The sequence below is a fragment of the Schistocerca serialis genome, chromosome 7, assembly GCF_023864345.2.
Source record: "Schistocerca serialis cubense isolate TAMUIC-IGC-003099 chromosome 7, iqSchSeri2.2, whole genome shotgun sequence".
Lineage (NCBI taxonomy): Eukaryota > Metazoa > Arthropoda > Insecta > Orthoptera > Acrididae > Schistocerca > Schistocerca serialis.
The window spans coordinates 330421990-330449155 of record NC_064644.1 but is presented as its reverse complement, the minus strand read 5'-3'; the positions used below and the strand labels follow the sequence as shown (position 1 = coordinate 330449155).

Here is a 27166-nt window from a genome sequence, read left to right as displayed (position 1 = left end):
TTTATGATTGGTCTTTCTCTTAACATATTCATGGGTACTTAGTTTCTCCAGTAAGATTAATTTCTATTAATTTTAAAACTACTACAGTACAATTAGTATGGTTGCAGATAAATATTGTGAACAATGTTCTTTAATATTAGTAATATTATGTCCCCATTGTTGTTGTAAAATACAACGATACTGCTTTAAACGTAATTAAAGTGATACATTGTTATCAAGGTCATTAATATTTACATTCACATTAAACAGCACAGCATGTACTTACAAAGAAAGTGGTCACTCTGACCACATCGGCGATTGTAAGTATAGTACTAGTTCCGGCGGTTCTACTGTTAATCCATTTCGTCACTTCAAACGATGGTGTGCTACCTGTTGCAATTGAGTAATTATAAGGAGTTCCTGAATGCTAGAACGACATTTCAGTCGGACTGTTTCAGAATTTTATAAAGTATTTATTTACTTAGTAGAAGACTAAGCCTATTGTTCTGGCATGACGCTAACTTTTCACGTACATAAACGAACGATTCTAGATCTATGCTGTCGGACTAAACGGCGCAGAGCCATCTATCAGCTGTTGCTGAAGCGATGGTGGGGAAGCGACGTCGTGCAAAAATATCTTTCAACTTTCGTAGCTTACACTTACGTTGTCACGACAGTGCGCAAGTAGAGTGTTTCCACAACATTTAAGTTGATTAACGCGAGTGGTGGTGGGAGAATGCTCGTGTGTAAGAAGACCATGCGTGGGAACCCGGCTTGACACATGTCCTTCGGTGCCTCAGGTGAGACTCGACATCGATGGCACTACGTGTCGATAGATCGATGTATCGATGCATAGATACGTTTGTTGGTATAGTTTTGTAGTAGTTTGTGTAATGCTGTTTATTAAAAATAAGGAAATCCATAACAGCAAAGACATAGAATGAAATGCAATGCCTCGGATTCTAATATTCGCCGACGGAGAACTTTGTTTAGGTAATAACATTTCTTTGTTGGCTTGTTGATGCTCTTATCCGTCAGCGGAACCTCGTAAGTATAATACAAACTTATTGTTTGCAGGTTACAAATGGTTTAAACACAAACATAAACCAAAAAGCCGCACTACAAGCCATGGCACATACTCAGCGAGTTCCAATTTATGGAACCAGACCACCATGCGCAACACCTACTCGCTTGGAAGAGTGGCATTCTCGTCTGCGGACGATACGACTTGAAAGAGCACGTAAACCGGACAAGCCAGAGGATTTCGTCGTCTATGAAGGTTCAGATGAGGAGGATAACGCTGTTGCCGAGAAAGAAATTCTTCGAACTTCGTACAATTTTGTGGACTTTGTGAGAGGCCGTGAGCTGGGTGGGAATGACACCAGATGTGTGCGTGCTGAATATGCTTCACGTCACATACTTACACATGAAATGTTTAAAGAATATTCTGTATCTCTTAATAACATGAACAAGGTGTTTTGTTCGCAGTGGCTGAGCGACAGACAAGTTGTCTTTGGCACGAAATGCAACAAGGTAAAACGGAATGTGTACTTTAAGATGAGTCGGTAGAACTTCCTTTCTTATATCATATTAAACATTAATTAATATAATGCTGCAGTATGTAGTATGAAAGATTATAACATGACCATGAAATGAACGATAGTAACACGCGACTATTCTGGATCTTCAAGAAGAGTTCTAATTGTTATTGAATACAATGCAACAGTGTGTTGTGCTTCTGATATTATAGCAGACAACTGATATTAAATTCTAAAGGAGGCTGATTGATTGATTTACGGAGGGAATTCGAACAACAGTGGTCTTAGCCCACTGTTACCAGCACTGAAACTGAGTTTATTGTGTGGTTTCTCTCCCCGTAGCTAATGTGGTGTGGTTTCACCCCCCTCCCCCTCCTGTCAGTATGTAGTATGAAAGATTATAACATGACCATGAAATGAACGATAGTAACACGCGACTATTCTGGATCTTCAAGAAGAGTTCTAATTGTTATTGAATACAATGCAACAGTGTGTTGTGCTTCTGATATTATAGCAGACAACTGATATTAAATTCTAAAGGAGGCTGATTGATTGATTTACGGAGGGAATTCGAACAACAGTGGTCTTAGCCCACTGTTACCAGCACTGAAACTGAGTTTATTGTGTGGTTTCTCTCCCCGTAGCTAATGTGGTGTGGTTTCACCCCCCTCCCCCTCCTGTCACCCCTTTGGTTCTGCCATGAGTTCAGTCTCTCTCTTGATCGAGCCCAGGATCCAGAACTTGTCATGAAACGTGACTTCGACATAATTTGATTGCCATGTTTATTAAAGGATATTAATGAGTATTTGTAAAATATAGAGCATTTTTGTTATTATCCTGTAAAATAAGTTGAATGTTTGCAAATAATTCATTAGTTTCATAATTATTAGTGTGAAACTGTTGACTCTTGACCATCATCCTTTGGGTTGGGATAGGCTATTTAAAGTAAATGTGTTTTCTATGAGGTGATAGAACGGTGCCCGACCTATTTCTATAAGTGACAGTTTCAAAAACCTTGTTTACCATTATCTACTTTTTACGTTACTTGAAAATAATGCTAAATAGCATGTTGTGCTTGTTTTAAGAACATGCATGTATTTCAACTAGTGTGATATTATAGTGTAAGTCTGTGAACACACTTTATCTTGAACTCCCAAGTTCCGAACTGACGGAGGTTAGAAGGCTTCAGACAAATAGTTTTTTTTATTGGCTCGAACTTTAGCTGTCAGTGGTGTGGTGTGTAGTAGTGTTTTAGTGGGCATGGCTGAAAGCACTTCCATTTAGTCATTGTGTGATTTGTACCATTAAATATGATTATTGAAATGTTGTTATCAGACACATTGCTATGTTATACCAGTTTCATATTGGAATACACAAAATGTTTAAATGTATGTTAGCATGGTGTTTCTCACCTGTATTTGTAGTCAGTCACTGTGAAGAGCAAAGTAGAGGGTCTGCACTGTGTGAGGGAGGTGGTGCTTGCCTGTAAGGGAGGTGCCCCGTCTCCAAACTGCTTCTCGCACTGTGAGGGTCAGTGTATGGGATGGGGCCTACTTGAATCGTACTGTCAGCACCCTTCCTCTCCTCTTTCTAAGTCACATCACTTTTATGATAATCATCTGAGATGTGTGAGCATTTGTCATGCTTTCAACAAGTAATATGTAGTAATACAGAAGAACATTGATAGTCAAGTACAACAGGGATTATGAATAAAACAACAGTTGCTGATAATGCTTCAACTTAAACTAAGGCTTTTGTATAAGTAATATAAAAGTAAGGGACAAATTATGCTCCTAATTTAGTTGTCTTCCCTGCAGATGTGATCTGTGCTTCAATTTTGTTTAATATAGCTTGTTTATTCAGTTCTTCACATCAGACTACTCGCAAAAGCTCAGAAAAAAATGGTTTAGCCATCCATTCTGTTGTTTTACATGTCTGTGGCTAAGTAGCAGAGTTGCCATTGCCTGTTTATATGGTATTTCAACTACTGTCTGTGCAGTTTACATTGATGCCCCATTGGCAGAATTCCTTACAGCTGCTCCTACACGGAGTATCGTGTTAGGTGGTGCATATACACTACTGGCCATTAAAATTGCTACACCAAGAAGAAATGCAGATCATAAAAGGGTATTCATTGGACAAATATATTATACTAGAACTGACATGTGATTACATTTTCACACAATTTGGGTACATAGATCCTGAGAGATCAGTACCCAGAACAACCACCTCTGGCCGTAATAATAACGGTCTTGATACGCATGGGCATTGAGTCAAACAGAGCTTGGATGGCGTGTACAGGTACTGCTGTCCATGCACTTCATCAGGAGTAGTGACTGGCTTTGCTCGGCCACCATTGACCAGACGTTTTCAATAGTGAGAGATCTGGAGAATGTGCTGTCCAGGGCAGCAGTCGAACATTTTCTGTATCCAGAAAGACCCATACAGGACCTGCAACATGCGGTTGTGCTTTATCCTGCTGAAATGTAGGGTTTTGCAGGGATCAAATGAAGGGTAGAGCCAGGGGTCGTAACACATCTGAAATGTAACATCCACTGTTCAGAGTGCCGTCAATGCGAACAAGAGGTGACCGAGAAGTGTAACCAGTGGCACCCCATACCACCACGCCGGGTGATACGCCAGTATGGCGATGACGAATACACGCTTCCAATGTACGTTCACCACGATGTCACCAAACACGGATGTGACCATCTTGATGCTGTAAACAGAACCTGGATTCATCCGAAAAAATGACATTTTGCCATTCGTGCACCCAGGTTCGCCATTGAGTACACCATCGCAGGTGCTCCTGTCTCCGATGCAGTGTCAAGGGTAACCGCAGCCATGGTCTCAGAGTTGATAGTCTATGCTGCTGTTGGTGTTGTTGTCTTGCAAACGTCCCCATCTGTTGACTCAGGGATCGAGACGTGGCTGCACGATCATTACAGCCATGCGGATAAGGTGCCTGTCATCTCGACTGCTAGTCATACGAGGCCGTTGGGATCCAGCATGGCGTTCCGTATTACCCTCCTGAACCCACCGATTCCTTATTCTGCTAACAGTCATTGGATCCCGACCAATGCGGGCAGCAATGTCGCGATATGATAAACCGCAGTCGCGATAGGCTACAATCCGACCTTTATCATAGTCGGAAACGTGATGGTTCGCATTTCTCCTCCTTACACGAGGTATCACAACAATGTTTCACCAGGCAACGCCGGTCAACTGCTGTTTGTGTGTGAGAAATCGGTTGGAAACTTTCCTCATGTCAGCACGTTTTAGGTGTCGTCACCGGCGTCAACCTTGTGTGAATGCTCTGAAAAGCTAATCATTTGCGTATCACAGCATCTTCTTCCTGTCGGTTAAATTTCGTGCATGTAGCACGTCATCTTCATGGTGTAGCAGTTTTAATGGCCAGTAGTGTAGTACTGAAGAAACTGCAAAAGGGTGGGAATTTAAGGAGATGGGACATGGATAAACTGACTAAACCAGAGGTTGCACAGAGTTTCAGGGAGAGCATAAGGGAACAATTAACAGGAATGGGGGAAAGAAATACAGTAGAAGAAGAATGGGTAGCTCTGAGGGATGAAGTAGTGAAGGCACCAAAGGATCAAGTAGGTAAAAAGACGAGGGCTAGTAGAAATCCTTGGGTAACAGAAGAAATATTGAATTTAACTGATGTAAGGAGAAAATACAAAAACACAGTAAATGAAGCAGGCAAAAGGGAATACAAACGTCTCAAAAATGAGATCGACAGGAAGTGCAAAATGGCTAAGCAGGGATGGCTAGAGGACAAATGTAAGGATGTAGAGGCTTATCTCACTAGGGGTAAGATAGATACTGCCTACAGGAAAATTAAAGAGGCCTTTGGAGAAAAGAGAGCCACTTGTATGAATATCAAGAGCTCAGATGGAAACCCAGTTCTAAGCAAAGAAGGGAAAGGTGGAAGGAGTATATAGAGGGTCTATACAAGAGTGATGTACTTGAGGACAATATTATGGAAATGGAAGAGGATGTAGATGAAGATGAAATGGGAGATAGAATACTGTGTGAAGAGTTTGACAGAGCACTGAAAGACCTGAGTCGAAACAAGGCCCCGGGAGTAGACAACATTCCATTGGAACTACTGATGGCCTTGGGAGAGCCAGTCCTGACAAAACTCTACCATCTGGTGAGCAAGATGTATGAGACACAGGCGAAATTCCCTCAGACTTCAAGAAGAATATAATAATTCCAATCCCAAAGAAAGCAGGTGTTGACAGATGTGAAAATTACCAAACTATCAGTTTAATAAGTCACAGCTGCAAAATACTAACGCAAATTCTTTACAGACGAATGGAAAAACTGGTAGAAGCCCCGATTCCGCAGAAATGTTGGAACACGTGAGGCAATACTGACCCTACGACTTATCTTAGAAAATAGATTAAGGAAAGGCAAACCTACATTTCTAGCATTTGTAGACTTAGAGAAAGCTTTTGACAATGTTGACTGGAATACTCTCTTTCAAAGTCTGAAGGTGGCAGGAGTAAAATACAGGGAGCGAAAAGCTATTTACAATTTGTACAGAAACCAGATGGCAGTTATAAGAGTCGAGGGGCATGAAAGGGAAGCAGCAATTGGGAAGGGAGTGAGACAGGGTTGTAGCCTGTCCCTGATGTTATTCAATCTGTATATTGAGCAAGCAGTAAAGGAAACAAAAGTAGAATTCGGAGTAGGTATTTAAGTCCATGGAGAAGAAATAAAAACGTTGAGGTTCGCCGATGACATTGTAATTCTGTCAGAGACAGCAAAGGACTGGGAAGAGCAGTTGAACGGAATGGACAGTGTCTTGAAAGGCGGATATAAGATGAACATCAACAACAGCAAAACGAGGATAATGGAATGTGGTCGAATTAAGTCGGGTGATGCTGAGGGAATTAGCTTAGGAAATGAGACACTTGAAGTAGTAAAGGAGTTTTGCTATTTGAGGAGCAAAATAACTGATGATGGTCGAAGTAGAGAGGATATAAAATGTAGACTGGCAATGGCAAGGAAAGCGTTTCTGAAGAAGAGAAATTTGTTAACATCGATTATAGATTTAAGTGTCAGGAAGTCATTTCCGAAAGTATTTGTATGGAGTGTAGCCATGTATGGAAGTGAAACATGGGCGATAAATAGTTTAGACAAGAAGAGAATAGAAGCTTTCGAAATGTGGTGCTACAGAAGAATGCTGAAGATTAGATGGGGAGGTTACATAACTAATGAGGAGGTATTGAATAGAATTGGGGAGAAGAGGAGTTTGTGGCACAACTTGACAAGAAGAAGGGACCGGTTGGTAGGACATGTTCTGAGGCATCAAGGGATCACAAATTTAGCATTAGAGGGCAGCGTGGAGGGTAAAAATCGTAGAGGGAGACCAGGAGATGAATACACTAAGCAGATTCAGAAGGATGTAGGTTGCAGTAAGTACTGGGAGATGAAGAAGCTTGCACAGGATAGAGTAGCATGGAGAGCTGCATCAAACAAGTCTCATGATTGAAGACAACAACAACAACAACAGTGTAGTACTTCATCAGATGTATTAATCGTATGTCAAGTGCATATTTCATTGTTTGCTGTGTGGACTCTAACTAAGCTATGACTGGAAGAAGCTGTGCACTGCCCTAGTGATTGTTTCTTGCTGATATTTGACAGTCAACAGAAATTCACAATCATCTAAAAAGCTATGCCAGAACATAAAATAATTATAAGTGAGGAAAATGACGTAAGACATACCCTGTACGAAAACCAACTGAATAGCTATATATTGGGGGGGGGGGGGGGGGGGGGAAGGAGCATTGATATTTTTTCCAATGCAATTTTAGCAACCTAAATGCTGGTTCCCATGATTTACCTAAGTTAAAGACTCTGTCTCCATTAGTTAAATTTTCCTGTCACTTGAATCTAAATTGCCATTTTTATTACACTGTCTGAGAAACTTTGTTACTTTAACCAGACCCTTGTATCTTCATATTTTTGTTTCATGCTCATAGGCAAGTTGCATTTCTGTGACAGTTGATTTAGTTGGCTTTTTGAGCTAAGTTTAATGTTGATGCTCTTTAAATCTTTGTTCAACACTTATTGTGGTTTGTTCCAACATACAACATTCCACATGCTGTGTGAATTTTAGTTTGTTATTTCAAATAAGGAATGAAAAATCAGATTTTTGCATTCATTCAATGTCTTCTCCCTCAGTGATCTATCCAGGATTTTGCAGATTGTGCGTATTTTTCAATATGGTCCCTTGCCTCCTTCATGACTTTGCCGTGGCTGTATTGTATTATAAATACTTTATTCAGACAGTTTTTGTAGTATAGATAATTCCTGAAAGTATGCTGTTCAAAACTCATTGTTTTGTACTTCAATTTCTTGTACACAAATAAAAATGTAGAGAAGGAAAGAAATGATTACCATAATAGTAAAAACAAACATGATGCTAGATACCTTATCTGTTTCATGGCAGGAACCCTTGCTAAACAGTATTCTTTTGTGGCCATGCCTTTAGGAAAATCCACTTCCATTGAAAATATATCCATGCTTGACAGCTTTTTGCTGTTAGACAACATCTGTGCTTTGCATCTTTCCACTATTCCTCCAGAGTTTAGATGCCCCTAACAACATAAACTTATAATTTATATACCCTCTATACCATTACTCTCCTGCTGAGCAATTTTTAAATAAAAGCTATAAGTAATATTAACTCTTACATCTCCAAGAGGAATAGCAGTTTCCCTACATGGGTATCACATTCTTTATCTGTTTTCTGTATCAGTTTTGTCTGCATTGGTAAGAACAGTGGCTACTTCACCACCTGCACAATTTAATAATACACCTTTTTCTTCTTACAGAACTAGTTGATGCAGTGATAAGAAAATGGATTCTTAGCTGTCTGGCCACCCAGATTTAGACATGCCGTGGTTTCTGTTGCCAGGATAGATCCTTTTAGAAGGACATGGTTGATTTCCTTTCCCATAGTTTTCTAATCTGAACACGTCTTCTTTCTCTGACAGCCTCAGTGTTGATGGCATGTTAGGCTCCCTTCTTTTTGCCTCACACACCCCTGTTGATGCAGAAACTAATTTTAGTCTTGTAAATACGTTCACTGTTTTAAAATAAACATCACCCCAAAGGAGTCATAGTAATTAATGCAGCTAGGAAAGTCACATGCCTGTACAGTGATTGTAAGTGATATTCTGGAGACATGGAACTGGCATGTGGATACTTCAGGTCTTGCGTAAGAGAGACATGGCATCCTTGCGGGTGCAGATAAGTGCATAAGTTCATTTCTAAAGGTAGTCATTATATCTTTGATTGTCTGCCTCAATAGCTGAGTGGTCAGTGTAATGAAATGCCATGCAAAGAAGCCTGGATTCGATTCCCGGCTGGGTTGGAGATTTTCTCCGCTCAGGGACTGGGTGTTGTGTTGTCCTCATCACCAGCTCATTCCCATCGACATGCAAGTCACCAAGAGTTGCGTCAGCTAAAAAGACTTGCACCAGGCAACTGTCTACTTGACGGGAGGCCCTAGCCACGCGACATTTCATTTCATATCTTTGATTCATATAAACTTTTACCTACAGTCTAAATAATTTCAGTCCCAGCTGAGGGATAGAAATTATAGTACTTAATCTATCATTGACAATAAACATAACATTGGAGCTTCAGTAACTTCAGCCACAGAAGTTAGTGCAACAGATAACAACAGTTGCTGTTTCTACATAGCATTTTAATTTAGTCTTTTTCTCACATGCTTCTGCATAGAAGTGAATAGTAGTGGATTGATACCCAGAAGTAATAGTACTAAGGTTGCATCTAGTGATTGCTTAGGTTAGTGTTGTATTCCTTGTTGCATAGACAAAATGCAGGTTAAAGGTTAAATTGGCCGCTGTTCAGAAACAGTGGGAAGCTGCACATGTCATGTTAATTGGGTTTCACACTGCTACAATGGACTATGGTAGCGTTGAGGCAAAAGCTATGGCATGTTTTGTTTGTATAGTATTGTCTGGGATCTCTGAGGCCTCAGCACCTTCTTATACCCTCACCTGGCTAGTCTACATTCACCTTAGTGTGAACGGCAAATAGTAATGGGTTCTTGAACCTCTTGGAGGAAGGCAAAAATTGGCACTGGCCACTTGGCTTTATGCTTTGAAAAGAGATTTGTGATCTTGCCCACTGCTGAAAGTACATCTAAGCGGTGTGGGGCACCTCAGCTGTTGGGATTGGGAGACAGACTTTCTGAAAGGTCTGGGCAAGTGAAGAGGGTGAGATTGCTCATCAGTGGGAGCTTCAACATTAGGAAAGTGATTGGGCTGCGTAGGTCAAGCAGGTCAGGAAGAAAGCCCAGTGTCCACAGATATGGAGGAGGCTTTGCTGGCAATGATTGAGTACCTTGGGTGTAGCCAGCTGCGAATCGTGGGTCACGTTGGCACAAATTATGCGTGGTGCCTGGGTTCAGAGGCCATCATCAGCTCTTAAACATTGCTAGTTGTGTTATTAAGTGGGGTAGAAACATTGTTCTGTGAACAGAGAAATCCCTCATTTCTTCAAAGGCCTGATAAATTGTGTTATAAATTCAAAGGAGGAGAATATCAGCCCCATTAATAACAGCAAGTAGCATTTGTCACGGCAGATTTGACAAATAGAATTTTAATATAGTATTAGTTCATTGCAGAAGTGTCCATGGAAAGCTCACAGAGCTAGTTGTTGTTGTAATGGTAATAATGTCTGCAAAGTTTCAGTGTCAGGTAACTGACTGAAACCAGATGTTATCAGTAATGAAATTGTAAATTTCTAATGGAATCTTTATTGCAGAGATTGTTTGATGTTGGAGTTGGAGACGTGTCTGTAACCATAAACAATACAATAATATGTATTGAGATTAGTACAGTATGAGTAAGGTTTCATGTAAATTTCATGGTCATGTTAATGAACTATAGAATGGGAGACTCAAGTGTTAGGGCAAGTAGATGGCACGGGTAATCATGTGAAAGCTACATCTTCATGGCTACTCTGCAATTCACACGTAAGTACCTGGCAGAGGATTCATCGAACCATTTTCATACTACTTCTCTACCTTTCCACTCTTGAATGGTGCGTGGGAAAAAGGAACACCTAAATCTTTCTGTTTGAGCTCTGATTTCTCTTACTTTATTATGATGATCCTTTCTCCCTACATAGGTGTATGTCAACAAAATATTTTTACATTTGGAAGAGAAAGTTGGTGATTGAAATTTCATAAATAGATCTCGCCGCGAAGAAAACCGCCTTTGTTTCAGTGACTGCCACCCCAACTCGAATCATATCAGTAACACTCTGACCCATATTGCGCGATAACACGAAACGAGCTGCCCTTCTTTGCACTTTTTAGATGCTCTCCGTCAATCCTACCTGGTAAGGATCCCACACCACGCAGCACTATTCCAGCAGAGGATGGACAAGTGTAATGTAAGCTGTCTCTTTAGTGTGTGTCACATCTTCTAAGTGTTCTGCTAACAAAGCGCAGTCTTTGTTTTGCTTTTCCCACAATATTATCTGTGTGGTCTTTCCAATCGTAATTGTATTTCCTAGGTATTTAGTTGAATTGACAGCCCTTAGATTTGTGCGATTTATCATATACCCGAAATTTATCGGATTTCATTTAGTGCCCGTGTGGATGACTTCGCGCTTTCCTTTGTTTAGTGCAACTGGCACTTTTCACACCATACAGAAATTCTCTCTAGATCATTTTGTAATTGGAATAGATCGTCTGATGATTTTACTAGATGGAGAATTACAGCGCCATCTGCAAACAATCTAAGGGAGCTGCTCAGATTATCACCTAGGTCATTTATGTAAATCAGGAACAGCAGAGGGCCTATGACACTACCTTGCGGAACGCCAGATATCACTGCTGTTCTACTCGATGATTTACCATCTATCACTACGAACTGTGACCTCTCTGAGAGGAAGTCATGAATCCAGTCACACAACTGAGACGATACTCCATATGCACGCAATTTGATTCATAGTCACTTGTGAGGAACGGTATCAAAAGCCTTCTGGAAATATAGGAATATGGAATTGATCTGAGATCCCTTGTCGACAGCACTCATTACTTCATGGGGATAAAGAACTAGCTGTGTCGCACAAGAACAAAATTTTCTGAATCCGTGTTGGTTATGCATCAATAATTTATTTTCTTCAAGGTGATTCATAATGTTAGAGTACAGTGTATGCTCCAAAATCCTACTGCAAATTGAGGTCAGCGATGTGGGACTGTAATTCAGTTGGTTACTCCTATTTCCTTTCTTGAATATTGGTGTGACCCGTGCTACTTTCCAGTCTTTAGGAACAGACCTTTCGTCAAGTGAGCAGTTGTATATGATTGCTAATAAAGGTGCTATTGTGTCTGCATACTCTGAAAGGAACCTGATTGGTATACCATCTGGACCGGAAGACTTGCTTTTCTTAAGTGATTTGAGTTGTTTCGCAACACCTAAGATACCTACTTTTATGTCACTCATTCTAACAGCTATTCTGGTTTCGAATTCTGGAATATTTACTTTGTCTTCTTTCGTGAAGGAATTACGGAAAACTTTAATTAGTAACTCCGCTTTAGTGGCACCATCATCGGTAACATTTCCATCGCTGTTGCGCAGTGGCGGTATTGACTGTTTTGTGTCACTGGTGTCCTTTACATATGACCAGAATCTCTTTGCGTTTTCTACCATATTTTGAGACAATGTTTCATTGTGGAAACTAGTAAAAGCATCTCGCATTGATGTTCACACTAAATTTTGAGCTTCCGTGAAATTGTTCTAAATGCCTTATCCGAAAATTACCTTGAGCTGTTAATCAGAGAACCAGCTCATAAGGGTAACATTTTACACATCCTGGTCACAAACAGGCTCAAACATTTTGACTTGATTAATGTAGAACAGGGAATCGGTGAGCATAAGACCATCACTACAATTGTAAATAAAGGGGATGGATAAAAAATATGGAAACCCTGCGAGAAATGACTGCTTCAACATAAATGAAGGTTTCAACCAATCCTGTGGGCTGCATTGCTCTATTTGATCAAGAACAGCAACTGTGCAAGGTCCACAATACGTTGCAAGAGTCAGTCATGGTCAGAACAGTGTTCACTGTAGTTGTGAATGCGTTATACTGGAGTTAACTATGGTGGGTGCATCTGCAGCCAAGATAGCCAAGGTGTTCGGTTTTTCAGGAGGCACCATATTGAAGATTTGCGTTGCATATAGGAAAAGCGGTAAACATCTGCTAAGTCACATATGGAACAAAAGTATGTGTTGAGCAATTGTGATGGATGGTCACTGAAGAGAATTGTGAAGAAAAATAAGTGGGCAACAGCTGCAAAAGTCATTGCAGAACTGAAAGCTGCACTCACAAACCCCGTCGGCCCAAAACAACATGAAGGGATCTCCATAAGCTCAGAGCTCAAGGGTGAACTAGAATTCTAAAATTGCTCATTAGTGATGCAATTGCCCGTAGCAAAATGTGGTGTCTAAGTCGTAAAACCTGGTCTGCGGAGCAAAGGAAAAAAGTCACTTGATTGGATGAGTTTTACACTGTTTCCAACTTGTGGCCTAGTTTACATGCCAAGAGTAAAACATGATGGGGGTTTGAAGATGACTTGGACAGCCATATTGTGGTATTCTATGGGTCCCATGTTTACTTACATTACTGCTGTAGGTTATGTGACCATCTTGGCTGATCAGGCCCATCAAGTGGTATGTTTGTTCCCGAATGGTGACACTGTGTTCCAAGATGACAGGGCCACTGTTCACACTGCTTGCATCATCCAGGACAGATTTTATGAGCTCGAGGATTGAATTGTTGCATCTCACCTGGCCACTATAGTCATCAAATCTCAATATTATTGACACTTCATATTGTATTTTGGAAAGAAGGACTACATCAGGGAGATTCCATGGTGATGACTCATGTTACATTTTGAAATCAGTGTCTTAAATTGACTTTTTATCAGCCTATAAACCCATATTTTCTTTTGTAAATCATCATCATAAATTGTGTTATTCAGGCAAAGATCTTGAAGTGTTATTTAAGTAGGGCAGAGCATCAAATTTAAGGAACAAGAATATAATTTATGCTGTGAATCATGTTACAAATTTGGGACATCCTATTGCTTATGTGCATTTTAGATCAAAAGCATTCTCAAACTATTGGGAGTACGGATCTGATTTTTATCACAGAAAATGCATACTAGGTTTCTATTCAATTGACACTGTTACATATTTCTAAAAAATATTCATTCATGTGAAATATTGTAATATATTGAAAAAGGTGCATGACTCAAGGTTCGTTTGAGCAGTTGCCAGCGGGCTCGTGCGCATGAGCAGAGCTGAATTCACGTATGAGCAGTGCCTTCCTCCCGCTTCTGGCTACTTGAAGCGTGGCTGTTTGCTGTATGAGCAGTAGCAGCAAGTAGGCAGATGCTACCCGGAAAAATTTTTCTGGCGCACCCAAGCGGCCAGTTCCGCGCATGCACAGAGCAAGCTGAGCTATAGTGGGGGGGGGGGGGGCTCCTTCCCCATATGACCTGTGTATATGTTTCGTGTCTTTGTAATATTGCTGGTCTCTTCGTTTACAGTTCCTATGTCAAATTAAATCAAAACAGATTTTTGTGGCTGGGAACCATCAAGTGAATTAATATACATTCTCATAACCATGAAAGAACGAAAATAAGTTAGTGGTTTCAATTTTCTGATTTTATATTATTTCCACGTTATTAGCAATCAACCATTAATGTCTTAATGAAGCTATTTCTGTCTGTTTTATAGAGAAATTTGGTTCTATTAATGTTTTTCCACTGAGGCAGTTAGTTTATTTGAAACGAAGTGTTTCATTCCACACTATTTGCACTTTCAACTTCGTTCAATTTCAAGGGCAAATTTTCATTTTCTGGAACGAATGACATTTATACCATAATAAAGAACCAAACATGAAAATACAGTACTGGACCTCCAAGAGAATTGGTATCATGAAAACCACATGAAAAACCGAATATCAGGTACTTCAGAGTGCATCTGGACATAGAAATGTGCAATTAGAGCGGAATGAAGCATTTTAGTATGGTTTATGAAATTCTGATGCTGCTAGAGTAGTCTCTGATGTCCTGTTCCTTTTATGACATTGTAAGATCTGTTAATGCTATATACTTACGAACATATGTAAATATTTACTTGAAGCTAAGTAGGCAAATTTGGTCAGTTTTGAACTAAATATTTTGTTTCAAATATAATTACAGCTGTAGCAGAATTGTACAAATCTGCTTTCTGTGAAAGTGTTTTTCAATCACAATGCACTTGTCTAGTTATTTCTTAATTTTTGTTTACATCTGAAATTTATAGAATGCCATTCTATGCTAAATTGTAGACTGGCAGCATACTGTGTTTTATTGTTTTAATTCCCCCCCATGGCTTCATATTTATTTCTTGAATGGAATATAAACTGCCAGCTGCACAGTTTCTTTGCTTCACAAATAACCCTGTTAATTTTTTACACATTTTGAAACAGTCATGAAATTTATTTTCCTCTGTTCCGGTGTAAGCTACACTAGAAACTGTTTTTTTGCAAGAAATTTGTAAAAAAAATCTGTCAGTCACCCCATAGCAAAATGTTATGGTACTCCGAGCTGTGGAGTCTAATTTTGAAATGATATTTTGCCACGAACTGCTTTCTTGTTTGCATCCTTTATCTGAGTGGGATATGATAAAACAATTGCTGTAAGTATAACTCTGTATGTCCTCTCAACAACATACTGCAGGGCTACAAATGGTCACTTGATGCCCCACCACGCATGAAATTCCACCAGAAATGTGACGAAAAGTGTTTGAGCAAAGCAAGCACCAAGCACAGGCTGCCTACATCATCGTAGCTGCGCATGCGCAGTACAGCCTGTTGCCTGGTGCTGTCTGGGAACTATTCAAACGAATCTTCAATATTACGTGTCTCATGTTGCATGCTACTTCTTGTTGGAAAAACTTCTTTGTTGCAAACAGAGAAATGAAAATATGACATTGTATGCCAAATAAGATAAACTTAACATTAACATTTCACTTTTCAAACACTATGAAAAATTATAAGAGCATGACATCTGGGAAAATGAACTGTAAATCCATTTAAAAGTCAGATAACGGAAAATATCCTTTTGCATTGACAACATTAAGTGGATTAATTTTCTTTATAATTTTATCATGTTTTACAGGCCATTTCCAATAGTGACCAGCAAGCTCCATTGCACTGATCAGGGAAGAATTTCCAAAAACTGCACATACTTCTCCAGCATTGAATTTACTGTCATATTCTACTTTCTTCCAGTCTCCAATTTTCACACTTTCTGCAGTTTCTTCAGTATGATGATCTGCAGCAGCAAAATTCTTTGGAGACAGCAGATACGGTTTTAGTACTCCTTTCTTGTAGTGAAAGCAGTGAATGCTTTTTTATGTTTGGCACTGATGGTGCTGAAGAAAATATTTGAACCAGATTAAGTTTCACATTGATCCCATGAATTTCCTCAATAGACATAGGAAAAACTTGCATAGTTGTGGCACTTGCAGCTACCTGAGTGAAAGTTGAAGCATCACATACTATGAATTTTTGCTTTTTTACTGCATTCCACACTAGCCGTTCCACAACTGCACCAATTCCTTCTACGGCTCCTTTACCATGGGATGTAGCAAATATGTTCCAGTACAGTTCCACATTATTAAATGATTGAAATTGAGGTACAGCAGCAGTAATGTATTTGTTTTTAAATTGCGAGGCAGGTCCAGCTGAACAGATTGAAACTACCTTCACATTTTCAGGTATAGTTGACAGTACCTTACTAATGTAAGCAATTGCAGCACTCAAGCCATGGCTTTATCCAGAGCATTATGTGACTTATACGATGACAAACCTGTTTTACTAGATTGCTAATCTTGCATCTTACATTGCCTATGTTCTCTCTCTCTCTTTCTCTCCTCCCCCCCCTCCCCCCCCCCCCCCCCCCCAGATTTAGCTCTTCTTTCTTCTGACAACAGTCATTGCTTATGTTGACTCAGCTGTAGAAACTTTCGTTTCTGCTTCTGCTGGCTTTTTCTAGCTTCTTCCAAATGCTGCTTCTTAAATTCTTCATATTTTACTTCATTCTTTAACTTTTCCATCCTCCTACTCTGTCATTCTGCTGCTGCTAAGGGCATCCTCTTCTTCTAAGCTTAAAATAATGCAACTGTGACTCATATTACGTGACTCACGTTACACATTTAATTTTCTCTTTTTGCAACTTTGGTTGAAATTGGGAAATTTTTAGTAGTGATATTAGTTACACATTAACACTAAGAAGCAAATTATGGAACAAGGTACAGTTATTTCTAATATATCTCTTGGTATAAAAACTTAATTCGATGAAAGTGACTCATGTTACATGAATGTTCATGCTGTTGTATAATTTACCTACTTCAGTTTTATACTCTCTATGCAATACATTAGGGTATGTAACAGTAATATAAATAATGATATGCTAATTCTCACCTGCCAATTAGTTGAAATGAAGGTCCAAAATCTCCAGTAGTTGACACTCTCATCACATGAAAAACATATGGTGTTATGAAAATGGCTACAAATTATGGAGGGAAAGCTATAATGGGCCACAAACCATTGTTGCAAAACAGTAAAAAGTCCAGCCTTTTCAAAAAATATGTGAAAAGTACCAAATTTTAAACTTTTAAATATTGTGTGTTTTACTTTACATGGAATATCCCATCATCACTACAGGAAAATGGTAAAAGATTGTCTTTAAAATGATACAGGACCTGTATTTATCCATTCAAAAATGAAGAGAGACTGTTTTTAATGTGTTCCTACACCTTATTAGGCATAGTAATCTGTTGTGTTCGTGATGTTTCCATTTTTGTCTAACCCCTGTAGGACCTGCAAATGAAGGTGTGAAGATATTTCTGCAGAATAACTATGACAAGAACACCTTTCAAATAACCTGAGCATTCATTGTAAAACATTCCTCCCTGAGACTAAAAATCTTGCTTATAGATGGACAAAATTCAAAAGTATTGGACAGAATTCAAAAGTATTGGACAACAAACCTAAGAAATCTATAAGCTAAGTAAAGTTGTAAAGAGTGGGAGAGACTTGTTGTGGTTTGAGAGCCGTGTTAGACAGCTGCTCTGACAGCAGAGAGAGCTTCACTACAGGTTTAAATGCAGCCAAAATCTTATAGACAAACAAAAAACTAAACAAAGCCAAAATTAGTGTTCATCGATTTTGAAAGTAAAATTCTGCCCACTGATCTGACGGAAAATCCTAAGCAATTTTGATCTTACTTTAAAGCAGTAGATGGCTCAAAGCCATCTGGCATTGCTCATATCCTGAGGTGACCAAGTCATGGGATAGCTGTATGCACATATAAGGGTGGCAATAGTATTGCATGCACAAGGTAAAAAAGGGTGGTGCACTGGTGGAACTGTCATTTGTATTCAGGTAATTCATGTGATTAGGTTTCTGGTATGATTATGGCCATATGACGGGAATTAACAGACTTTGAACACGGAATGGTACTTGGAGCTAAGCAAATGGGGCATTCCATTTCTGAAATTGTTAGGGAATTCAGTATTCAGAGAGCCACAGTGTCTAAAGTGTGCTGAGAATACTATTTCAGCTGTTACCTCTCATGACGGAAAGCACAGTGGCCAACGCCATGCACCTAATGATTGAGAGTAGTGACATGATTCTTGAGTTTCTCCCGGCGTATTTGATAATCAAAATATCCACGCGTGTACTGCCGATCTACAGTGTCCAACGGGCACAATATTTCGGCAATCATACATGTCGCCATCATCAGGTGAACTGACGGACTGAGCTCCTGTGAATGTGCCGGCATGGAGATCTGTACGCTATGGCTGCTCAGGGGGAACTGGGTTCGGTCGCGGCGGCGGCCGATTTAAATATCCTCCGCCCGCGGCGCGCTCGCTCCGCCGTCCGCGCCTCGCACCCCGCACCACGGTCATGCGGTGGAACATATTGCGACGGCGTCTGAGATGACGTCGATGCGATGGCTCTGTCCGCTGTGCTCAATTTACTCTTGATTTAATCAAGAGTAAATCGAGCAAACGTATAGTTGTGTCGACCACGGCGGAGAGAGCCATCACACCAACATCATCTCAGACGCCGTCGCAATCTGTTCCACCGCACGACCGTGGCGCGGGGCACGGACAGCGGAGTGAGCGCGCCGCGGGCGGAGGTTATTTAAATCGGCCGCCGCGGCGACCGAACCCAGTTCCCCCTGAGCAGCCATAGCGTACGGATCTCCGTGCCGGCACGTTCACAGAAGCTCAGTCCGTCAGTTCACCTGATGATGGCGACATGTATGATCGCCGAAATATTGTGCCCGTTGGACACTGTAGACCGAGAGTAGTGACATTTGCATAGAGTTGTTAGTGCTAACAGGCCAATAGCACTGCGTGAAATAACTGAAGAAATCAATGTGGGATGTACAGTGATCATATCTGTTAGGTCATTGCAGTGAAATTTGTCATTTGGCAGCAGATGACCGATGTGAATGTCTTTGCTGACAGCACGATATCATCTGCAGTGCCTCTCATGTGCTCTTGACCACATCAGTTGGACCCTAAGTGACTGGAAGACTGTTGCGTTGTGATATGAGTCTCAATTTCAGTTGGTAAGAGCTGACATCACGAAGCCATGGACGCAGCTGACATAGCTGACGTTCATAATGGTGTGGGCTGTGTTTACAGGGAATGGACTGGGTCCAACGGAATGGATCGTTGACCAGACAGGGTTATCCTCAGCTGCTTGGAGACCATATGCAACCATTCATGGACTTCTGTGCCCAAACAACAATGGAATTTTATGGATGACAGTGTGCCATGTGTTCGGGCCACAGTTGTTCATGATAGCTTTGAAGAACATTCTGGACAATTTGAGTGGACAATTTGGCCACCCAGATTGCCCGACATGAATCCCATCAGACCCAAGAGGTCAGTTAGTACACAACATCCTGTATTGGCAACACTTTCACATTTACGGATGGTAATTGGGGCAGCATGGCTCAGTATTTCTTTAGGGGACTGCCAACATATTGTGAGTCCATGCCACATGAAGTTTCTGCACTATACCTGGTTAAAGGAAGTCCAACTCAATATTAGGAGGTACCCCACCACTTCTGTCACCTCAATGTAATGCCATTGGAATGGAGCGTGATAGGAAGCTTAAATAATAAATTCCTTTTTCTGAAATTGTTTAAGGAAAACAACTTGCTCCTTCTCTAGCACCAGTCTGCTGTAGGGCGCTGGATGAGCAAAACATTCTTAGTGATGGGAAAAATACACAGGCAATTCTTGCTTTAGAGAGAAACACTTTATGGTATTTTTTGACTTATTCCAGGGATTTAAGTGTGTAAAACTTCGTGTTAAAAGGAAACAACATTTATAAAAATAATGATTTCACATTGTATTTAACAAGATATTGTGCTAAGTGAAAATTCTCTGAGTTGAGCCCATGTTGACCTATAAGGTTGCAGCTCTTTATTAGTTTGTCAGTGATAAGACTGGAGGGAAAATAGTTGGAAAATGAAACTTTGAGTTTGTTTGTGAAATGTGTCCCAGTTAAGGAAGGAAGTTCTGTGTTCAATATATCATTGATGATGAAATCATCAGACTTGGATCACAACAATGACCTGCTTCTCAATTTCATTCAAGAATTGATCCAACTGCAGTTCAGAGGACAGAATTTTTGTGCCAGTATGTCAGGAAAAAATAATTTTTGTAGGCAATCCTTATTTCATCATGTAATTTGGAATTATGATAAATGGTCAGATAACAAAAATGAGGGAGTGCTGTGTGCAACAACCAGTTCTCACTGTTGTTTCAAGAGAGCAAAAGCCTGTTTTCATGTTTTGTGTGTTTGTAATGGTAGAGTATTGTTTATTCAAAAAATTATTCAGAAATATGCTTCATTTTTCAGTTGATGGTCTATGATGTCGTTAAACGTCAGTTGGATCAGATTCCATCCTTGCAAGGTGTTCGAAGTTCAGCAAACCAGCAGCAAGATCAACAATGTGGAATCCATGCTGTGCAGATAAATCCATCAAGAACATTGCTTGCAACTGGAGCCCACAGCTCAAGTGAAATAGCCATATATAAGCTGCCCACACTAGATCCTGTTTGTGTGGGAGAGGTTTGTATACATATGCTGCGGAAATACCTCTTATTCCCCAAAACCAGAATGCATGAGAGTACTTGTGGGGAGGGGCTGGGGGGGGATTCCAAAATAACAGGAATTTTCTTACAAAAAGCATTTCCTTTATTTTTTTTCCAAATACAACTTTAATTTCTTTCCAAGCCATTAGTGCTTATGCACTTGTCAAAACATTCACTCCAGTGTGAAAGCACCTTTTAAGCTGTGCCCTCTGCCTCTTTGGTACCTGCTAGCAATGTAATGACATTGTGGGTTTTTTGTAATCAGCAGCAAAACTCTTTTGATTTGAAGCCCCAGTGAACACTAAAAGCCATGTGCATGGGAGTAATACATTTTGCAAGAACCACTCATCAGAATTCTCCAAAGATCAGATAGAATTGTTAGTTTACTGTTTTGAATTCTGAGGGTATGATCCCTTTGACATAAAAAAAGAAAGAGGATCAGCATCTTCACATTCAATTTCACCTCATGAGCTTTCCTCGGATGAAGGGAACCAGCTGTTCACTTTGTGGATCGTACCATAGCACTTTGTCATTCACTGTGATGATTTTGTTGGAAAAAAATTAGACTCATCTTTAAATGTGTCCATTGTTTCACAACAGCCTTGAAAGTGCTGATCCCTTTAATACTGGTGAGAAGTTTGGCTAGAAACTTTGCTACCACTCTCCACATTTCTAAATCAGTGTTGAAAGTGAACTGAACTATGCAGTGGACAACCTGGATAAATGCTAGAATTTGTCGATTGTCATGTGTTGATCTTCACTAATGTGACTGTGAATTTCCTGATAAGTTTCCCGAATTTGCATAGTCGAAGGATGTCTGGAATGGGGATGATCTTCAGTGGCCACAAGAAAAACATTTGTACACTTCAATTATACTAAGAGCCTGTTCTTTGTGTGCTGTTTGTATCATCACAACAGTTTACACTATGTTCTTGCCGATTAAAAAAACAAAACTTCACAGCTGCACATTGTTCTTGAGTTAGCCATTTCTTTGTCATGACTACACTACACAGCCATAATACAAAAAATTACCACAGAAACTATACTTGTCATTATTGGGTGATGCCACTTGGCATACTGAGCCAGGAGGGGTCCTTCAATAGATTGCTAGTGTCACAACCTCGTATTACAAGTATATGATGGACAGTGTTTAGATTCCAGTTACTTTTGGTCCCCCCCCCCCCCCCCCCTCCCCACATTTCCTTTGTTTGTGTGTGTGTGTGTGTGTTCATGTGGTTTTCAGTATAAAATAGTCATCTGTTTCATTTTGTAACTCATCAGCTTATGTTTGGCAAAATTCTCTGAAATTTGCCAAAGACAAAAAATGTAAGATGCATCCAGAAAATTAACACATCCACTTCCAAGTGCATTTGGGTTTTGATTTTGACATACTACTCTGAGAACTGTTCTTCCTGTCTGCTTTAGATGTTTTAGCTATGGTAATACAGAAGTATGAGATTTTTTGTGAAAAGAAAAGCACATTCATGCACCAAGCACATTATCCACAGGAAATAAACTTGCACAGGTCTCTACTTCTACAGCTTGTTATCCTCCTCACAGAAGAGAGATGCACTGCTTGTCCAAAAACTGCCTGAACAAACTGTAACACATGCATAATGTTACACATAAAAATTGTATATGGATTTAAAAACAGTGCAGTAAAACATACCTGGTTGTAGGAGGAGATCAAAAGTGAGGAAAACAAACAAAAGTCATATAACTTTGTCGCACTACAAATATGCGCAATCCAATGTACATTTTGCCAGTCATTAAAATTAAAGCATCACTTTGCAGTGTTAAAGATTGTTTAGACCTTCAGGAGCTCCATGTTTATTTCATAGCACCCCAGAATCTCTTTCCATGTGCCAGACAGACAATGAGAGACAGACAGAAATCTGATACTGATTCAAGGAACATAAGCATCACATCCAGCTCAAGGATTCAAGTAAATTAATGCTTACAAAGTTTTGCTTTACATGTAATTACAGTGTGGCAGTTTGTGTGAAAAACCTGGAATTCTCAGATTAGTGGATATTACCTCCAAAAACAGCAAAATTCTTAAAGACTCCAGGGATTCAGGATGACAGTTCATTGATCAAAGAAGAGGTATGGAGTCGTTTTGTTACAAATCACTATGTGGTATCCTGCATTGAGGGAAATTGGTTCTGAAGTTATCATGTAAAGATACTTGTAGCAGTGGAGTAAGTTGTAATAATACAAAGGTGGTTTGAAAAGTTCTACAAAGGTGGTTTGAAAAGTTCTGAGAATCACCATGAGAGAGTGCCATGTCAGTGCCCTTGGAAGAGAGCTGTGGCAGTGACATGGTTCTGTTGTTCCTGTGTAGTGATTGCGAAGGTGGAAAAAATCGAGATTCGAGCAGATATTAAGTACTTCATGAAGAAAGGTTTGAAAGCAAAGGACACTCATGCCAATTTCCAGAATACACTGGGGGACTCTGCTCCTTTATATTCAACTGTTGCCAAGTGGACAAATGAATTTAAATTTGGTCGGTAGAACTTAGATGATGATCCGCGGAGTGGTCGGCCAAGATGTGTCAAAAACTCATGTATCAAAAACGCATGAGAATGGACATATCGGAACAATGTGTGGCCCATTTTTGGAGAAACTAACAAGATTTTTTGCACCAGTTTGTGACCACAGATGTAACTTGGGTACACTGATATACCCCAGAGACAAACAACCGTCACAGCAGTGGAAACTTGCTGATTCTCCACCACCAAAGAAAGCAAAGCCAATTCCATCGGCAGTAAAGGTCATGGCATTAGTGTTCTGGGATGCGAAGGGGATTCTGTTCGTAGATTATCTCCCCAGTGGGCAAAACAATTACTGGAGAATACTATGCTAACCTCCTGGACAAATTGCAACTAACAGTACGAGAAAAACAGCCAGGTTTAGCAAGGAAGAAAATCATCTTACATCAAGACAATGCGCGCCCACACAAATGTGCCGTTGCCTAGGCAAAATTATACAAACTAAGGTATGAATTGTCCCATGCCTGCCTTATTCACCTGATGTGGCTCAGTCAGACTTCCATCTCTTCCCAAAACTGAAAATTTTTCTTGGTGGACGAAGATTCATGTCAAATGAAGAATTGATAGCTGGAGTTGACCACTATTTTGCAGGCCTGGAGGAAACTCATTTTTGAGATGAGATCAGACACTGGAACATCATTGGACCAAGTACATTAGTCTACAAAGAGACTACATGGAAAAATAAAAAAAGTTTCAGTGATGTAAGTACTTTTTTTCTATTCCGTTGTGAGAACTTTTCAAACCATCCTCACAGTAAAAGCTGTTGTGTGTATTGAGAAATAAAGAATAATAATACGGGGTCTAACCACACAGTGTCCATTCCATGGTTGTTTGCAAAGCCAGTTGTTATAGGCTTGATGTGTGATGGATCAAAGAGAGTACTGTGAGTAACAGTAGGCTGATTAAAATTATTTGATGTCTGTTACTTCCCACTACATTGTTGCCCCATAGTCTGCCAGATGCTGCTTGGTTGTGGGTAACACACAATGTGTCATTTCACAAGTGCTGTTAAGGGATGTGCGCAAATTCAGTATTTATTGACAATAATAGTTTGAAATGCCTTCAATTTGTTGAAGCAACCCTCACTCTATCAATAACATTGTCAATTGGAAACACGATTTTGCAAGTTAAAGATACCAACTGCCCAAAAGAAAGCATATGCTACAGTTATTTTAGTGATAGCTGGCCAACAGCAGGAAAGAACGAGAAAGAAGAAACAAGTCTGAGAATGACAGAAAAAAGAAGCAACTTCTTTTATATTAATTCACTGACTAAATTCATAACTATGGCAACGAAATATGCCGTAAACTATTTTTGAATGAGTTCTGCATATTACAACAACTTATTAATGTTAATGTGGCAAAAACAGAGCAACAAAATTCGTTAACGAGAGAGGCAATTGCAGTCAACAAGAGGTTGAGTGTAACAGATTTCTAGGAACAGATAGGTCATTCAAATTCTTGAAGTTTAGTGATGTAATATGAGCTAACACAATTATCATTAATGTTCTTGAAACCTGTAAAGTGATTACATCTGTCCCACAATGATATACTCAGGTAATTAACACATTTTTTTCCATCTTGTGGTAATTTGGCAAGGCTGACATGTATTTTGAAGCCTTTGCGTATATGTATGGTGAAGCCCAATTAAGTAAGCAATGCCATAATGTCTGATCCTTTGACCACCTTAAAGTGATAGACATGAATACTACTCAGAGTTCTAATAAAACTGTTCTGCATTAAAAAGGCTACTTGAGAAATTGAATCTGAGAAGTGTTATGCTCAGAGGTGAACTGGAAACATAAACAGTGCACGCTAACAGTTTGTGGCCAGTTCATGATAACACTTTGTGGCTGGTTCATGAAGCTCTGCTGGCATTGAATGGCAAATATTGTCAAACTGTCAACACTTGACCTCATAATCTCATTATTATTGACATTACTGAGAATATATTTGGGGCCATCACTGCTTGTCAATATTTCTAGTATTTACAATATGTAAATGCTCAGTCACAGGTGGTCAATACATTGACAGATTGACATTGTTTAATGTGTGTGGGCTCATTTACTTATTTCTAATGTAGAGCAATGTTGGCAGCGGCCACCATGGAGTATGACGGTAACACAAGATACTTTGTCGACATCTGATTTAAAGTGACTTACGATTGAACTGCTAACCTAACCACAATGATGTACAATATATCTAAGAAATGGCGGTCAACAACTTGTAGTCAAACTACTCATCATGCTCACTTTGTTCATGGCGATTAAAGCTAACATCTATTAGCAAACTTAAGACAATGCTAAAAGCACACTGTAGTTTAACTGATGGGTTACATATTATAGGTGACATAGGCAGAGCATATAGAAATAAACTATACTGTTTAAAAGTAAGGAAACATTTTTTCGTGTAAATACCTCCACCGATTTCTGTCTTCAGGAAACTGTGGAGTCCTAAAGAGGGTAGGTACCGCTCATTTGAGTTTGGCCTAAGCCAGTGAGGTGTGTGCATTGCTGCCGCTGCATGCTACACTTTCTCGGCCGAGGAGAGCTTTAGAAGAAGTTCTGAGTTGTGGGTGCCACGAGAAGCAAATTGTCATGTGTTGTTTTCACAATGCCAGTAAATTGTTGTGTTCTGCACCCCACAGCATAGGAAAGAAGGACTAGCAGAAGAAACCTGCTGCCACGAGGGGGCCTTCGGTTGTGTGACTCACTGAGTCTGCCGACCAAGCAAGGAAGACCCGAGAAGACGAATCACAGTCTGTTCCCCTTTGTACGTCAAGTGGACAGTGCTGTTCAACTTGATGACGACCTGTGCCAAGAATGAGGTGGTCTACAAGTCTGTCAACACAGACTCGCTGATCTGCGTTCTGGCGGCAAACCTGGCCGATCAGAAGGCGATCAGGAGCGCTGTGGCCACCCACATCATCAACGCGCCGCCGTCACGTGAGAAGCTGCCTTCCACAGGGAAGAAGAAGATAACCAAGGCACTCTTAAAGGGGCTGCCTTGTGCTGTGACGAAGCAGTGGTCCTGGATGGGCTGCTGTGTGCTGGGTTCGGTAATGCAACCGCAAGGTTGCACACTGGACGAGCAAGAAGAGGGCACTGCTGTATGCTGTTATCGTGCAAACGGCCGACGGCGAGGGTGACATCTTTGGCTTGTGGAAGCTGCTGGGCCAGAGGCTCTCCCGACTGTCATGGACCCCCCAGTCCTGGCGCTTAAAGTGCCAGGGCAAAGGCCATGTCACGAAGTACTGCTGGTGCGTCAAGTGCTCTGGCAAGCACAGCTGCCACGCCTGCGACTGCGGCAGAGAAGCTTATCTGATTTGTGCCCAGTGTGGTGGCCGGCACGTCACCAGCTGGCACGGCTGCCCGGCTGTTTCAAGCCACAGTCGCGCCGAAGGCAGCAAGGCAGCTGCATTGACACAGTGGAAGAGACGTCGACGTTGGCGACAACAGTGGGTGCAGACCAGCCCAACTCAGCTAAGGGAGAGCGCAGAGACAGCTCCCCCAACCCCCCACCCCCCCGCCAGGAGTGGGGACGACTGACTGAGGCAGACGTTCGGGATGCAGCTCACGCCTCTGAGAAGAGCAGTGGCATCAAATCAGCACCACTGTGGAGGAAGCTACAGCAGCTCACAAAGCTGTCATGGCAGCAGAGAGGGCTACTTTCGCAACCGCCATGGCTGCAGAGAAGGAAGAGCCCTTGAGGCAGCTGCGTGCAGTCCTTGCCCGAGGCCTGCATCCAGCAGAAGGGGTTCAAACCCCTGCGAACACTCTTGCAACCTCGCAGAAGGGTGTTCGGGTGCCTGCGCCATCGGCTGCCCCAACAGCACTGCAGGG

General features: G+C 40.7%; 1 protein-coding gene across 1 annotated transcript in view; it reads left to right on the top strand.

Annotated features, from left to right (window-relative positions):
• The first annotated feature begins 817 nt into the window (after positions 1–817).
• Positions 818–27166, top strand: part of LOC126412067 (DDB1- and CUL4-associated factor 12 homolog) — a 71284-nt gene continuing 44935 nt past the window's right edge. Inside the window, exons 1-3 of the mRNA XM_050081459.1 lie at positions 818–972; positions 1057–1512; positions 20538–20750. Of these exons, the coding sequence (XP_049937416.1) occupies positions 1108–1512; positions 20538–20750 (618 nt within the window). The 5' untranslated portion in view covers positions 818–972; positions 1057–1107. The remainder of the gene's footprint in view (positions 973–1056; positions 1513–20537; positions 20751–27166) is intronic.